The sequence below is a fragment of the Physeter macrocephalus genome, chromosome 9, assembly GCF_002837175.3.
Source record: "Physeter macrocephalus isolate SW-GA chromosome 9, ASM283717v5, whole genome shotgun sequence".
Taxonomy (NCBI): Eukaryota; Metazoa; Chordata; class Mammalia; order Artiodactyla; family Physeteridae; genus Physeter; species Physeter macrocephalus.
The window spans coordinates 74,018,418-74,033,789 of NC_041222.1; the positions used below are offsets into that span (position 1 = coordinate 74,018,418).

Genomic DNA, 15,372 nt, shown 5'->3' on the forward strand with positions numbered 1-15,372 from the left:
GAGCCTGTGCTCCGCAACGGGAGAGGCCACAACAGACGGAGGCCCGCATACCACAAAAAAAAAAAAAAAAAAAAAAAAAATCAATATTGGTTCATTAATTGTAATAAATGTACTACACTAATGTAAGATGTTAATAATAGGGGAAATTGGGTACCAGGTATGTGGGAACTATCTGTACTATCTTCTCCATTTTTCTATAAATCTAAAACTGTTTTAAAAAAAGTCTATTTAAAAAATGGAGGGGGTGGTATCCAGAAAATAACTTTGCCTTAAATTTTTTTAAAAATAAAATTTCCTATTTATGGATCATTTACCATATGCCAGTCATTATGATAAACTCTGTACATGGATGATCTCATTTAAATCTTTACAATTGTTTATATATTAGGCATAATTAACCCTCTTTTACAGAAGCTGATGAAAAAGAAAGAGGTAATATAATGTAAATGGTGGGGCAGGGGTTGGAACCAAGGATCTTTCTGATCCCCAAATTCTAAGTGTATGGAACTCTCACAGTATCCTGGCTTTTCTAGGAAACGTTCATGGAGTTATCATAGGACATGCCTTCCAAAGAGAAAGGGGTATTCTAAATCATGGGGATTGAAGACCTCCACATCTCACTTCTGCCAGGATTATCTTAAACGTCCCCCAGTTCTAAGTTGGACTTCCAAGCCGGAAAAGATCTGTAGGGGGTCAAAGTTCAACCAAATACGCCATTTGACAAATGGGTAAACTGGGGGATAGCCAGAGCATTTGCCCCAAATCACACAGAAAAGGGCCAAGAACCCAGGTTCAGTCTGTATTATTATTTCTCTCCTTATTTCCCACAACTTCCTCTTTGTAGTTAAGAAGGGAAGTAGAAACTGACCTATCTGCCTTCCCCATTTCTCGGATGGGAAACTGCCCCCCAACCCCTTAAGTTGGTGACACACTGCTCTCCAAGGACACAATGGCATGAGGACTGGACCTGCAGAAGAGATGTCAGGAAGCTTGTTTCCACCGACAAAAACCACATTGTCAGCACATCCTTGTCAAGCACCTACTGAGTGCAGGGACGACGGACTGTGTGTCATGGCGCGGGGGGCGGGGGGTTAGGCCTGCAGAGGATCTGGGGCTCGTAGGATGGCTGCGGGAGGCCGGTGGATACAAGTAGTGGGGAGGAGGGCGATGACAGCTCTAGGACAGAGGTCCCTAACGCGGCGCGCCTTTGGAACCGCGGCGTCAAGCCGCACAATCATCATTTTGGGGCCAAGGGCATCCCCTGCGGCCACCCTCGACCCCCACTGCCGCTTGGCCCTTTAAGGGCGGGGGACACTCGCCGGCGTCACAAAGCGCCGCCACTGCGCGGGGCGGTGGACAGGAGGCAGGGAAGTAGGAGGAGGAGGAGGAGGAGGAAGAGGAGGAGGGAGAGGAGGGCGGGGGAGGGAGGGGCGCGCGCACGCGCGTCGCGTCGGGCCGCCCGCCGCCGAGAGCCGCCCTCCCTCCCGACGTGCGCCCCTCCTCCCACTCTCCCTCCCTCCTTCTTCTCGGCTCCGTCGCTCCCGCGGCGCGAGGCGCTCTCGCTCTTCTCCTCCTCCTCCGCCGTCGCCCCTCCCCCCGCGCAGCCACCGCCGCCGCCGCGAGACCCCCGCGTGCCGCGCTCCCCCCCCGCCCTTCGGCCCCGCGCGTCCTTCGGCCCCGGCGGCCCCCGAGGAAACGAGAGGGCGAGCGAGCGCGGCGCTCCCGGGCCGGCTCGGCCCCGTCCGCTCACCATCGCCGGCCCTCCGCCGCCTTCCTCCGCTTCCACCTCCTCTCCCCCCCCCCCGCCAAGTTGAGGCCCCCTCCGGGGGGGGGAGGCCCGGGAGCCGGAGCGAATTTCTCTAACTCTCTCCACCTTCCCCCCACCCGGCCCGAGTGTGAGGAGAAGGGCCCGGCCCGGCCCGCGTCGTGTGTGAGGAGGAACCGGGCCGGCCCACGGGCCGTCTGGGGCCTGGTCCGGGCCGCCGGGTGTGTGAAGACAGGGGCCCGGTGCGGGCCGGCCGAGGGCGAGCGGAGCGGAGGGGAGGGGCCTGGTTCGGCCCGGCCGGTGCGTGAGGACTGGGGCCCCGGCCCGGCGCCGCCGTCGCCGCGATGGCCCAGCAGCAGATGACCAGTTCGCAGAAGGCCCTGATGCTCGAGCTGAAATCCCTTCAGGAGGAGCCGGTGGAGGGCTTCCGGATCACCCTGGTGGATGAATCCGACCTCTACAACTGGGAGGTTGCCATCTTCGGACCCCCTAACACCCTCTACGAAGGCGGCTACTTCAAGGTACCCCCGACCCCATCTCAGACCAGGCTTCCCCAGGCGGAGGCTGCCGCTTTCGGTAGTTTTCTCGGCCGAGAGTGGGAGCGCGGGTGAGCAGAGGGGGCTCCTCACCTCGGCAGCTCCCTACCCCCATCGGTGGAGGCAGGAAGGCCTCGCTTGCTCACCAAGTGCCTTTTCTTTGTCATGGGGGCGGGGGCGGGAGGCCAGACTGCACCGGGAAATAGGAAAGCCTCTTTGGCTAGGGTAGTGGCTACCGGAGGCGGAGGGCGGTCTTTGTTTTGTTTCCCCAGCCGAGGGTGTACGAAAGAGAGGTGGTCTGTCTTTCCCCTCTCGTCTTCCCATCTCTGCGCCGGCTGGAACTACCCCAGAGGGCAGAGTGACCTGCACTTATGGGATTGGACCTTTTTTTGGGTGGGGGTGGGGGAGGGGTACCGGCCTGTCATTCCGGAGGCTGCCTAGTGGCCTGACATTTGGGGGATTTGATGGGCTTCTTGCATACTGGTGGTTCCAGCTTCGCATTCCAGCGGGCGTTAATGGAGAATAGGAACCCTAGGGGTGCTAAGCAAGGGTGCCTGCGTTTTCTTGCCATTAGCCACTTGAGGGAAATGTAATTTAGCCCCCTTTCTGTCCTCGTTTTTTATTTACTTAAGTGGTGTTTCAAAATGCCCTTTGTCCTCACCCTGCCACCAACTTTACTGCCCCCGCTCCCCTCACCCCCCGCCTCCCGTGTAGAAATATCCACAGAGGGCGGGACATGTTATGTAGAGAGAGAGTTTCCCACTTTAGGAACACAAAATTGAAACCTTTCGTTCAGATGGTTAACTCTAGCAAATGTGGGGGTGGTCTTATGGATGAAAAGTATCATCTGAGGTGGGATGGTTTCACAGAGTAGGACCGCTCCTTAACGACCATAGACATTGTTTCTGTTGTTTTCCAGGATGTTAGAACAGTGGTTATTATCATTCCTGAATCCGGCAGTTTCTTTATTCCAAGATAGATAACTTGGAGATACTGAGGGGTTTTTGTTTTTATTTTACCATTTTTTAAGGGGCAAATCACAGATTGAAGGTCGACTGCTTTAAATGGTGGGGGAACAGAGAGAGAGGAAAAGAGTGCTTAGGAATTCATTTAATTTAATTTTTTGTTTCCAAAATTAAGTAAAATAGGGCTGTGAGTCAGTCTTGGTTTGTTTCGAAGGGAGGGGCTATCTTGGCAAAAGTTTTAAATGAGTATCTTAGTCATGTAGTTACGTGTATTTTTAAGGAGTACCCAATTTAGTTTCTACTCCTCTAAAGGTAAAAAAGCCTCAGTTTCAGGCTTGAAATTGAGTCTATTTTGTAGAAAATGTCAGGAATTGATAGGGGAATGTTTAATATTAATGTCTGTGATAGTCACTAAATACCTAGTTAAAAACATGTGTTCAGTGTTTAGAATATTGTGTATACCAACTGTATGCTTCATGTTTTGTGGTCACCATACGCTGTACTCCTCAGATGCAGATACTTGCAAAATCTACTGGTTAACTTTAGTGAAATAAAGTTTAATTTCCAAAAAGTATCATTGTTTGGGACAGTCAGTAGTCAAGATAAATGGATACTAGCTAGAATGATCTTACTCCTATGCAGTTTGTTAAAAAAACAAAACAACAAACTGTACGTGGAAGGAAATAATGGGTTAAAAATTGTAATATTTTTGCTTAAGTAATTGGGAAGGGAGTGTGGTGAACCCTCTCAGTTTGGAATAGGCAGTTTGGAAGGAGGATTCCCTGTAGCATACACTGATTTAAACTAACTGCTTTTTATTCAGTCGTATTTAAAAAGAATGGTTTGATCTCCAATTTTGTTGTATGTGTTAGATATCTTAATCTTATTTTTACCTTTAATTGTGACATGTAAAAAAATATATGAAAATTCTTAAACAGGTTTAGTGTTTTAGTCTTGTGTAAGAATTTTGGTCACTTTTGTTTCTTCTGCTTTTGGCAAAGGACTTTGGCTTTTTATACCAAAGTTCTTCGTTGGAAAAAGGCAAATTTATGGTCATGAGCAATTAACACTGGTGATAAGTTTAAAACCATTGTTTTTTACTTCACTGCTTTTGTGAAACAAGGTTTTTAGTGTGTTCCACTACAGCTGCAGTTAAAAGTTGGCACAGACCTTTCTGTACTACTGTTCTCCCTTATCAAATGGTGGTCCTTGAACATTTAATATAATTTATCAATATTTTCTCTATTTTGCATTATAGTTTCCGAAGGCAGTGGGCTGCTATTCTTTAAATTTTTCATAACGTAACTCCTTTATCTTTTACATATTAATAAGCTTCTAACTGATATTTTTCATCATGAAATAGTTAGCTCCAGTCTGTTTTAACTGTGGCATCTGTTGTAGAGATTTGTGAGACCTGTATTTCACAAATTTGTTTTTTCATCCTATTTTTCTTTTTTATATATCTTGAATCTGTATGATTCTTAGCTTGGGTGGGCGGGGGGATCTAGATATATGATAGGCAAAGATAGTTTCTTGTGTCTGATTTTCTGCATGTTATAAACTCTTTGGCTTCACTATCTTTTTGTCCAATTTCTTGATCTCATTATTCACCCAGTGAATTTCTTTGCTGCTTCGAATTTTTCCTCTGGGGTCAACCATTATAGAACATAAAGTAGGAGATGACTTAGAACACCCAGAATACGTCTGAACTTAATTTTGCTAATATGGAGCAAGTTGGAATTTTATTATGGTACTGGAAGAATAACTTGTCGATCAAGTGAGCAGTTAGTGATGACTTTTAACACGTTCACCTCCGTTCCTTTAAAAAGAACTGTCTTTTCAAGTAAGTCCTGATAATGATCATAACTTAGTGTGGCTGCTTTAGTATAGAACCTCCTTGGAACTCCTGCATTATTTATCTAAATGCACAATTGCAGTGAGTCTAGATACCAGAAAGTGACTCTTTCATGATATGAATAACGTTAAAGTTTAAGTGATGCAGAATGTTTAAAGTATTGCAGTTTTTGTAGTTTTGGTTTTATTCAGTAATGTAAGGGAATGAAATACAGGCGTGTTTCTTTTTTGGATAACTCCCAACTAATAAAATTTAGGAAGTATTTGTGATATACTCAAAGTTTTCCTTAATAGGATCTTCTTCATCAGACTTACTGCTTTGTTTTGTATTAAAGAAACTCTTCAATAGTTGTTTTTTAAAATAAAGGACATTATTTTCATTTGTTCTAGAGTAAATGAATGTATTCTTCGCATGCCACCGCCCCCTCCCCCCCCCAAAAAAAAACCCAAAACACACCAAACTACCAAACTTAACTTCAGTGCCTGGCAGTGGTCTTCAGATTTATGTATAGCACATTCTATTTTATGACTTTAAAATTCTTAACATACAGTTGAAACAGTTTTTGTAAGCAACTCTTAGTCTTTTTGGTGTAGGGATCCTTTTGAGAGCTTGATAAATTTTCTTCAAAAGACAGTGAGGACACAAAGTAGTTTGTACGCATTTTCAGATGGTTAACTGACCTGTTAAGAATCCCTCTTTGGGGACTTCCCTGGTGGTCCAGTGGTTAAGAATCCGCCTTCCAATGCAGGGGACAAGGGTCTGGGAACTAAGACCCGACACAGCCAAATAAATAAATAAATATTTTTAAAAAAGAAAAAAAAAGAATCCCTGTTTTAAGGGATTGGATTGGCAACTTTAAAAAAAATATTAAACACCTTTGACATTATAAAAGTATTGCTATTTTTTCAGAAAACAATTTTATGATGAATCAGTCAGTTAAAATTTTCTAGGTTTTAAGTTTTTCCTCAGTTGCTTTAAGAACACCTCTTAGGGCTTTTAGCTGTTACCTTTTCTGGAAGCTGAACTTGTCTTGAGTGCTGGGTGAACTAAAGCAACATTGTAAATGGAAACGTGGTTAATGTCCAGTGGTTTGGGGCACTAAATGCAATTTTAGTCCCCTATCCCCAGCCCCCACCTCTGGCAAATATAACACCTCAGTATTTCATAGAGTATGCTTTTACTGTATTAAGTTGATTCCAAGATGCATATTTTTCTACTTTCACTTCTCAAATTTGGAATGAGTCCATGAAGTCTTAGAATTGCCATCAGCCAGCTGACACTTGTGACCTAGTTGTAAGAGACCCTTCCATTGAAATCTTCTGATAAAATTTTTTTAAATGCCAGCATCAGTGTCTTAAATTTGATAAAATAAGGATTATTTCTTTTTGAACCAAGGATTTGTGTCCTCAGTACTTTTTGCTGCTTATTGATTACCCTTTTTCAGAGGTTTGTGTTCGTAAACAATATTTATCAAACACACATCAAAGGCAAAGCACTGTAGGAAGTGTCACTACCTTTTAGATAGTAAGGAAAAGTATTGGGACATTGATAACCTTAGAGCTTTTATGAATGATCTTCATAAAAATCTTTGTGCAGACTTTGAAATACAGAAATGTGAGGTGTAGGTGTTACTGACAGAATTGTAATGGTGATTAAAATCAGAGTTTTAAGGCCAGTTAGCTCATTGGTCAACATAACCAGTTTGTCATGATGAAATGTTCTGTTCCATCGTTGCAACTTAGTATTAGTGTTCCTAGTCTAAGGTTCCAGAAGAATCTGTTGGAGACAGGTGAAATAAAGGAGATCACCTAAGAAATTGGCCTACTTCTGCTAATCTCGTTATGGGATAATAACAGGAAGAGTTACAAATTCAGGGTTTAAGACTGCAGAACTCCGTCTTGCTGAAAGGTCATATTTAAAAGTTTTAATTCTTTTATGTTCCTGAAATTCTTTTGGACTGTTTCGTGTACAGCTACATAGATATCCAAATAAGACTGAGCTGAGCCTCTTTGAAAGTGTTTTGTCAGCACAGAATTAATTCATTTCAGCTTTATTCAGCGAGAAATTGTTATTCAGAGTTTATGCTTATGTATCTTTAAACGAATTGATTCTGAAGTGAATGGAATGATAGATACTAAATTGAAGAGATAATTTTAGTTTGGGTTGCCAAGGTTTGATTTTACATAAATATTCTTCCATATGAGAATTGGAATATTCAGATTTGGGAATATGTATTTAAGATAGAAAATGAATATCCACTTTAAGCACCTTTACTTGATTTGTTTTAATAACAAATATAGGGCTTCCCTGGTGGCGCAGTGGTTGCGCGTCCGCCTGCCGATGCAGGGGAACCGGGTTCGCGCCCCGGTCTGGGAGGATCCCACGTGCCGCGGAGCGGCTGGGCCCGTGGGCCATGGCCGCTGAGCCTGCGCGTCCGGAGCCTGTGCCCCGCGACGGGAGAGGCCACAGCAGAGGGAGGCCCGCATACCACAAAAATATATATATATATATATATATATATAAAAATGTTTTTGTTACAACCCAGTAAATTAAATTTCTGTTGTAAACCTATTGGCAAGGTAAGTAGAATGAGCACTTAAAACATGCTAAAACTCTGAAGGTCATATCTAATTGCAGATACATGCTACTATCCTTATTACAGTAATATAGATATTAGTAGCTAACATTTATTGAGTGCTTACTGTGTGCTACATACTTTAAATAGAATATCTCATATAATCCTCTTGTGAGGTGTGACTGCTATTACATATATATGTGTGTGTGTGTATATGTGTATATGTGTATATATATGTATATATATGTGTATATATATATATATATGTGTGTGTGTATATATATATAAACAATCATAGAGTTTGTTTAACTTGCTCGGGGTCCTCAGCTAGAAAGTTGTAATACCAAGCTGGACTACCAGACTGCTTGACTCTAAAGCCTGTGTTATTCTCTTGGTGAGATCTTTTACTTCTCAGGATGTTGTTTGAAGGTATAAAAGTGGAGCTTTAAGAAAATAAAATTTATGGATGAGACTTCCCTGGCGGTCCAGTGGTTAAGACTCTGTGCTTCCACTGCAGGGGGCACAGGTTCGATCCCTAGTCGGGTAACTAAGGTCCCTTATGCTGCACGGTGCGGTCCAAAAAAAAAAAAAAAAAAAAAAGGAAAAGAAACTTTATGGAGCATTTGAAAAGGAACTATTTTTATTTTAAATTTTATAAGTTTAAAGGTCACAAGGTAATTGTCCCTTCAAATCATGGGGAGAGATTGTTATGACTTCAGCTTATAACTCAAATTCACTGGAAAAATTGTATTTTGTTGTTGTTCTTGGACTACTTGGATTAGAGAGTAACAAATCATATTGCAGAAGGATTTTTTTTTATTGGCAAATTGATTCCTTTAATAGCAACTTTCTCATTACTTTAAGGGGAGAGTGGGATGGTGCTAGAGTTGAGAAATATGTCTAAAAAAACTAATCTTGGGGTTAGAAATGATGATAAAACACCTCTGAAGTGATGGTGGGAGATCATAGCAGGAGTTAAATTTCTTAATACAATATTGGTTTATGCTTTTTTTTAATAGATCTTTATTGGAGTATATAATTGCTTCACAATACCGTGTTAGTTCCTGTTGCACAACAAAGCGAATCAGCCATATGCATACACATGTCACCACATCCCCTCCCTCTTGAGCCTCCCTCCCATCCTCCCTATCCCACCCCTCTAGGTCATTGCAAAGCACTGAGCCGATCTCCCTGTGCTATGCTGCTGCTTCCCACCAGCCAACTATTTTACATTCAGTAGTATATATATATGTCGATGCTACTCTCACTTAGTGCCAGCTTCGCCCTCCCACCCCATGTCCTCAAGTCCATTCTCTATGTCTACCTCTTTATTCCTGCCCTGCAACTAGGTTCATCAGTACCATTTGTTTTTCTTTTTAGATTCCATATATATGCGTTAGCATACGGTATTTGTTTTTCTGACTTACTTCACTCTGTATGACAGACTCTAGGTCCATCCACCTCACTACAGATAACTCAATTTCATTTCTTTTTATGGCTGAGTAATATTCCATTGTATATATGTGCCACATCTTTATCCATTTATCTGTCGATGGACATTTATGCTTTTAAAATAATAGTGTCTTAATACTTTTCCAAGTATATTTAAGCACCATAGGAAACTTGAGCAGCGTAGATTAAAACTTACTTTGTTGTTCTTTCAGTTGAGTCTGTTAACTGGTATTCCTTTTTTTTTTTTTAAAGGGAACGCTGTTTATTTATTTATTTATTTATTTTGGCTGTGTTGGGTCTTCATTTCTGTGCGAGGGCTTTCTCTAGTTGCAGTGAGCGGGGGCCACTCTTCATCGCGGTGCGGGGGCCTCTCACTATCGTGGCCTCTCTTGTTGCGGGGCACAAGCTCCAGACGCGCAGGCTCAGTAGTTGTGGCTCACGGGCTTAGTTGCTCCGCGGCACGTGGGATCTTCCCAGACCAGGGCTCGAACCTGTGTCCCCTGCATTGGCAGGCAGATTCTCAACCACTGCACCACCAGGGAAGCTCTGGTATTCCTTATCTCTGTTGACAGCATCTTTATTTATTTTTGGAACTATTGATACATGTAATAATTTGGATGAGCATTACACTGAGTGAAAAAAAGTCAATCTCAAAAGGTTACATATCATATGGTCCCATTTATATAACATTCTTTTTTTTAAAAAAGAAATTTATTTTATTTATTTATATTTGGCTGTGTTGGGTCCTTGCTGCTGTGTGCGGGCCTTCTCCAGTTGAAGTGAGCGGGGGCTACTCCTCGCTGTGGTGCACGGGCCTCTCATTGCGGTGGCCTCTCCCGTTGCCAAGTGCGGGCCCCAGGCGCGCGGGCTTCAGTAGTTGTGGCCCATGGGCTTCAGTAGTTGTGGCTTGTGGGCTCTAGGATGCAGGCTCAGCAGCTGTGGTGCACAGGCTCAGTTGCTCCGTGGCATGTGGGATCCTCCTGGACCAGGGCTTGAATCTGCGTCCCCCACGCTGGCAGGTGGATTCCCAACCACTGTACCACCAGGGAAGCCCTATATAACATTCTTGAAATGTCAGAAGTATAAACAAAAACAAGTCAGTGGTTGCTAGGGGATTAGAGATGTTGGGGTTGGGGGAAGAAGGTAGATGTGATTATAAAGGAGGAGCATGGGGGAGATCTTCGTGGATGGAGTAGTTCTATAACTTAATTGTGTTGGTAGTTACACAGATCTACACAGACCATAAAATGACACAGAACTACACTCATATATTGTACCAGTGTCAAATTCCTAGTTCTAGTATGGGACTATAATTATGTAAGATGCAAGCATTGGGGGAAGTTTAGTGAAAGGTACAGATCTCTCTTTACTATCTTTGCAAATATATGTTGTGAATCTATAACTATTCTGAAATAAGGTGTTAAAAAATTTAATCCTCAGAGGAAGCCATATATTCATGCGTTATTACAGCATCTTAAGATCATTGCCATAGTTTCAATCTGTTGTGTATTTGGATTTTCAAATTTCACAGTTACCTGCTTTTCTGTATTTGCTGCATGGGCAGCTGATGCTTAATTTGAGGGATAAATCCCTTGAAATAATTTGGATTATGTGGCTCATTAGGTAGCATACATAGTAATTCAGATTGTAAACACTGAATGTTTACTACTTCATTGAAAATAACCATGGCCCCATTTATAAGATAATATTAAGAATTGGCAAAGTCACAAAAACTTGGACAATATGTAGTAATTCTTTATAGAAACAGAGTGATTTAAAGCTTAGAAAACAGATTTTTAAGTTTACTTGAAACCATACCTGATATATATAAGGCAAAACAAAAAAGTTTCATTATTCAAAGGAATATTCTTCATATGATTTGAAACTTTACTTTTGAAATTGTTGGTAGAGGCACAGGTAAAATTAGTCTAATACTTCATGTTCACATTTCATTTTTGACTAAAATATACTATTACTCAGATTATTTCCCTCATTTACCAAGTTGAATCTGAATTACCTTTGGATGTTTTAAAAAAAGTCCACACTGAAGAAGTAAAGATTTGCCACTAATAAGCACATTAAGAAGTGTGCAATAGGTTCTGAAGGCAGTTCTCAAAAAAAGGAGTCTTGAATTGTTTTGAGCAGTGGCAATCTGGCATTGTTGGAGTGGGTGTATAGCCAGCCTTCTGAGGTGTTTGCTCTGAAGGGGGCAAAGTTCATTTGAGTTCTGGTAGTTGGGTTTAAAACAAACAAACAAAAAAACCTTATTACTTAAGGCTCATCTTGGTCTTGTCACATAATTGCTATTTCTCCCATTGGCTACATAGGGATAGGAGTAATATATTTAAGCCATTAAGGGCTAACCCCTGTGGAAAAACTTCAGCCCTAGAGGTAAAAAAAAGAAAAAAACCAGCACCACAACAAGGTCCTACTGGATAACATAGGGAATTATAGCCAGTGTCCTGTGATAAACCATAATGGAAAAGAATATGAAAAGAATATATATGTATATAACTGAGTCCCTTTGCTGTACAGCACAAATTAACACAACATTGTGAATCAACTGTACTTCAATAAAACTTAAAAAATGTATAGTAACTGTGTCCTCAGGGTTTCTACTCTGAGTTCTTTGGACTTTGTTAATCATATTTCAACATTTACTCTAAATAAGAATGAGGGAAAAATTACTAGACAAAAAAAGAGAAGTCTTACTGAAGATATGGAAATTCTGTAGAATTTAGATTAAGATCTAAGGAATCTAATATTGAAAGGGTTTTAAGGGGAGAGCACTTACCGAGTTTTGAATTGATGAGTTGCCACTTTTCTTATATAACCATTTTTTTCTGAAGTTATTATTTTTTTATTGGTAAATTGTAGAATAAGTTATCTTTTGAGGGAGGTCACATCCTTTGAGAACGACAGTCGTGCCCCCTAATTCTCCATGCAGTTTCAAGAAATTACTGATACCTGAATTTCTTCCTTAGATCTTAGGTGATTCAGTCCCTCGTCTAGAACATAGTGGTAAGACAAGTGGCTCAATATTTGGATTGCTTAGTTCCTCTAGTTGTGCTTTCCCTTTCTGGAAGAAATTGGATTTTATTTGGGTTTTTCCATCAGTGACATTTTTCTATAGTTGCCAGGTTGCCTCAATTAAATCTAATGTTCTTGGTGACTGAAGGTTTAGCTAAAAATTAAGATTGAGTTCTTGGTTATATAGTAATATAGCAAATTAGGATCTTTGTAAAGGGCTCCTCTTATAATTTAAGTATTATAAAACATTTAGGAGAGGTTAAGAATTTTGGAGCAGTGATGAGAGGCATTAGCAAAACCTGCTAGATATAGCAACCTTGACTTCTGTAGTCCCATGAAGATAAAGATTGCTTAACCTCATTTTGGAAAATCTAATGAATAAAACAAAACAATTAAACCCAGTTTTGTTTTAGCCTTACTTTTTAGAATATCAGAAGACATTAGATTTTTAAAAAGCAGACTAGAAGTGCATTTCAGAAGTGCAGAATTTCTTATAAAGTGGAGGATTTTGAAATAAATGTTATGAATATTTTAATGGTTCTTGATGCATTAAAGGAATCAGAATAATTAGAAAAGGCATTTTATAGCTGTACTTGTGCTTTGATATTACTCTGCATGCATGCAGTTTGTTAAAGAATAATTTTGGTGACTTTTAGCCAAATATATATATATATATATATATATAAAGTCTCCTAACTATAAGATTAACTACATCTTGATCATTCTGTTTACAAATACACCTTGAATGAAATAATTAATTCTTAACAAGGTAGAGTAGGGAGGGAACATTTAAAATAGGTTAAATTTCTGTGGCTTGTGAACTGTAACAAACAAGCTCTCCTGGGTTATTGTTCCAGCTACCAGATATGTCCTGAAGACTTATATGTCTACATCTCTAATTAAACCTCTCGAGTTTTTGCCTGCCTAGTAGACATTTACACCAGTGTGTCCTACTTACACTAAACACTAAACTGAACTCTGCCTTTCCCATAAGCCTCTTCTATATTAATTCTCCTGGATATTGGACATTGTCTACCTAGTCACTCAAGCCTAGAAGCTGGAAATCAGTTCAGATGATTTCTGCTTCCTCTTTCCACATATCCAATTATTTTTAGTATCTCATGTCTCTGGTATTTAGCCCCTAATCTTTATTCCTACTCTCACCATGTAAATTCCCACTCAGTTGTCACTCACTTGGACTTTGACAGCAGTGTTTTGTGCCCCTTCAGTCTGTAATGCCACCAGAGTAACCTATCTAAAGCTCTAATCTGACCCGTCCCCACCAAAAAAAAACCACAAACAAAACCAAAAACAAACATCAGTCCATCTTCCACAAAATTAAATAAAAATTCCTTTGTGTGACATACAAGGCCCTTCATGATCTGGTTGTTGCTTACTTTTCCAACTGTATTTTCTGTTCTTGCCCCATAGGTGGTCTTTGACAGTGCCATTGCCTAAGCTGTTACCTGTCTGGAATGCCTTTTTCATTTTTCAATGTTTCTCTCACCCTCTTTAGTCCGTGAACTCCAACTTGCATCTTAAGACCCAGTTCACTGTGAATGACCTCTTGGATTCTCTCCTGTTAATCCCCACTCTCCCTAATTAGATTGTTTTAAAATAAACCCCAGATACCATATCCTTTCATCCCTAAATATTGGAGTCCCTAAAAGATACGGAATCTTTTAAAAAACGTAATTGTATTATCCTTACACTTACTAAATAAACAATTCCTTAATATTATCTAATATCCAGTTAGTGTTCACATTTTCCCAGTTGTCTCATAGATATACTTTTAAGTTAGTTTGAATCAAAATCCACAGTAAGGTCCACAATTGCATTTGGTGATGTGCCTCTTAAGACTGTAATAGATAGATTTCCCTTCTTCCTTTTTAAAAAAATAGCAGCTTTATTGAGATATCACTTACATACAATTAGCCCATTTAAATGTACAATTCTGTGACTTTTAGTATATTCACAGAGTTGTACAACCATCACCACAATTTTAGAATATTTTCATCACTCCAGAAAGAAACCCCATACCCTTTAGCAGTCACTCTCCATTTCTCCCCCTGCTCTAGGCAACCTGTCTGTTTTCTGGGACTATAGGTTTGCCTATTCAGTAAACATATAGATTTGTATTTCATCTAAATGTTATCATATAATATATGGCCTTTCACTTAGCATATTGTTTTCAAGATTCATATATGTTGTGGCATGTATCAATACTTTATTCCTTTTCATTGTTAAATAATGTTCCATTGTATGGCCATTTTATTTAGCCATTCACCAGTTGATGAACATTTGGGTTGTTTTCCACTGTTCGGCAGTTATAAATAATGCTGATACGAACATTTGTGTACAAGTGTTTTCATTTCTCTTGAGTATTTACCTAGGAATAGAATTACTGGGTCATATGATACCTCTATGTGTAACTATTTGAGGAACTGCCAGACTGTTTTCCAATTTTACATTCCCACCGGTAGTATGATGGTTCTAATTTCTCTACATCTTCAGCAACACTTGTTCTCTCTCTTTAAAAAAGAAAAATTGTTTGTTGGCAACTGAATATATTTAATTGCTGAACTGCTGTCTTCAGTTTTAAGACATTAAAACTAGACTGATGATAATTATATTTTATTCCAAACTAAAGATATTATTATTGTACCAAAAGTAAAGTTACTATGTTTCTAACCCTGGAGGTCACCAGACATTTGTTATAAAGTAATTATGGTAAGTTTTGGCCCAAAATCTGGTTAGCTACCTATTTTTTCCACATTATTTCTTCTCTGCTTTAACTCAGACATCTTCGTGCAGGACTTAGTCTTATCTCAGCTTCAACACGGAGCCACTTAAATTTAGTTTAGTAGATTTGGTGGGGAAAAATACTAAGTTCATGATGGATTAATCTTATCATGTAGGTGTTATATAGGAATATATTTATTCCTAACAAAGATGCAATGAGGAACATTTATTAAGGGTGTTCATTTATTATGTTTCTTAAAATTAGTCTAGGAAAACAATTCAAGCAGTATGAAAGTCTTTCTCTCCCCTGAAAATCACTTAACTGTTTGATTGTAATCCTCCAGAAATAGTCAGTGTATCTACAAACATATCTGTGCATTTTAAAACTATGAATGTGGTTACACTATAAGTATTTTTCTGCATCTTTAAAAAAATTTATTTATTTACTTATT

General features: G+C 40.2%; 1 protein-coding gene across 1 annotated transcript in view; it reads left to right on the forward strand.

Moving 5' to 3' along the window:
• The first annotated feature begins 1,746 nt into the window (after positions 1-1,746).
• Positions 1,747-15,372, forward strand: part of UBE2R2 (ubiquitin conjugating enzyme E2 R2) — a 96,583-nt gene continuing 82,957 nt past the window's right edge. The window contains exon 1 of the mRNA XM_024132881.3: positions 1,747-2,286. Within this exon, the coding sequence (XP_023988649.1) occupies positions 2,110-2,286 (177 nt within the window). The 5' untranslated portion in view covers positions 1,747-2,109. The remainder of the gene's footprint in view (positions 2,287-15,372) is intronic.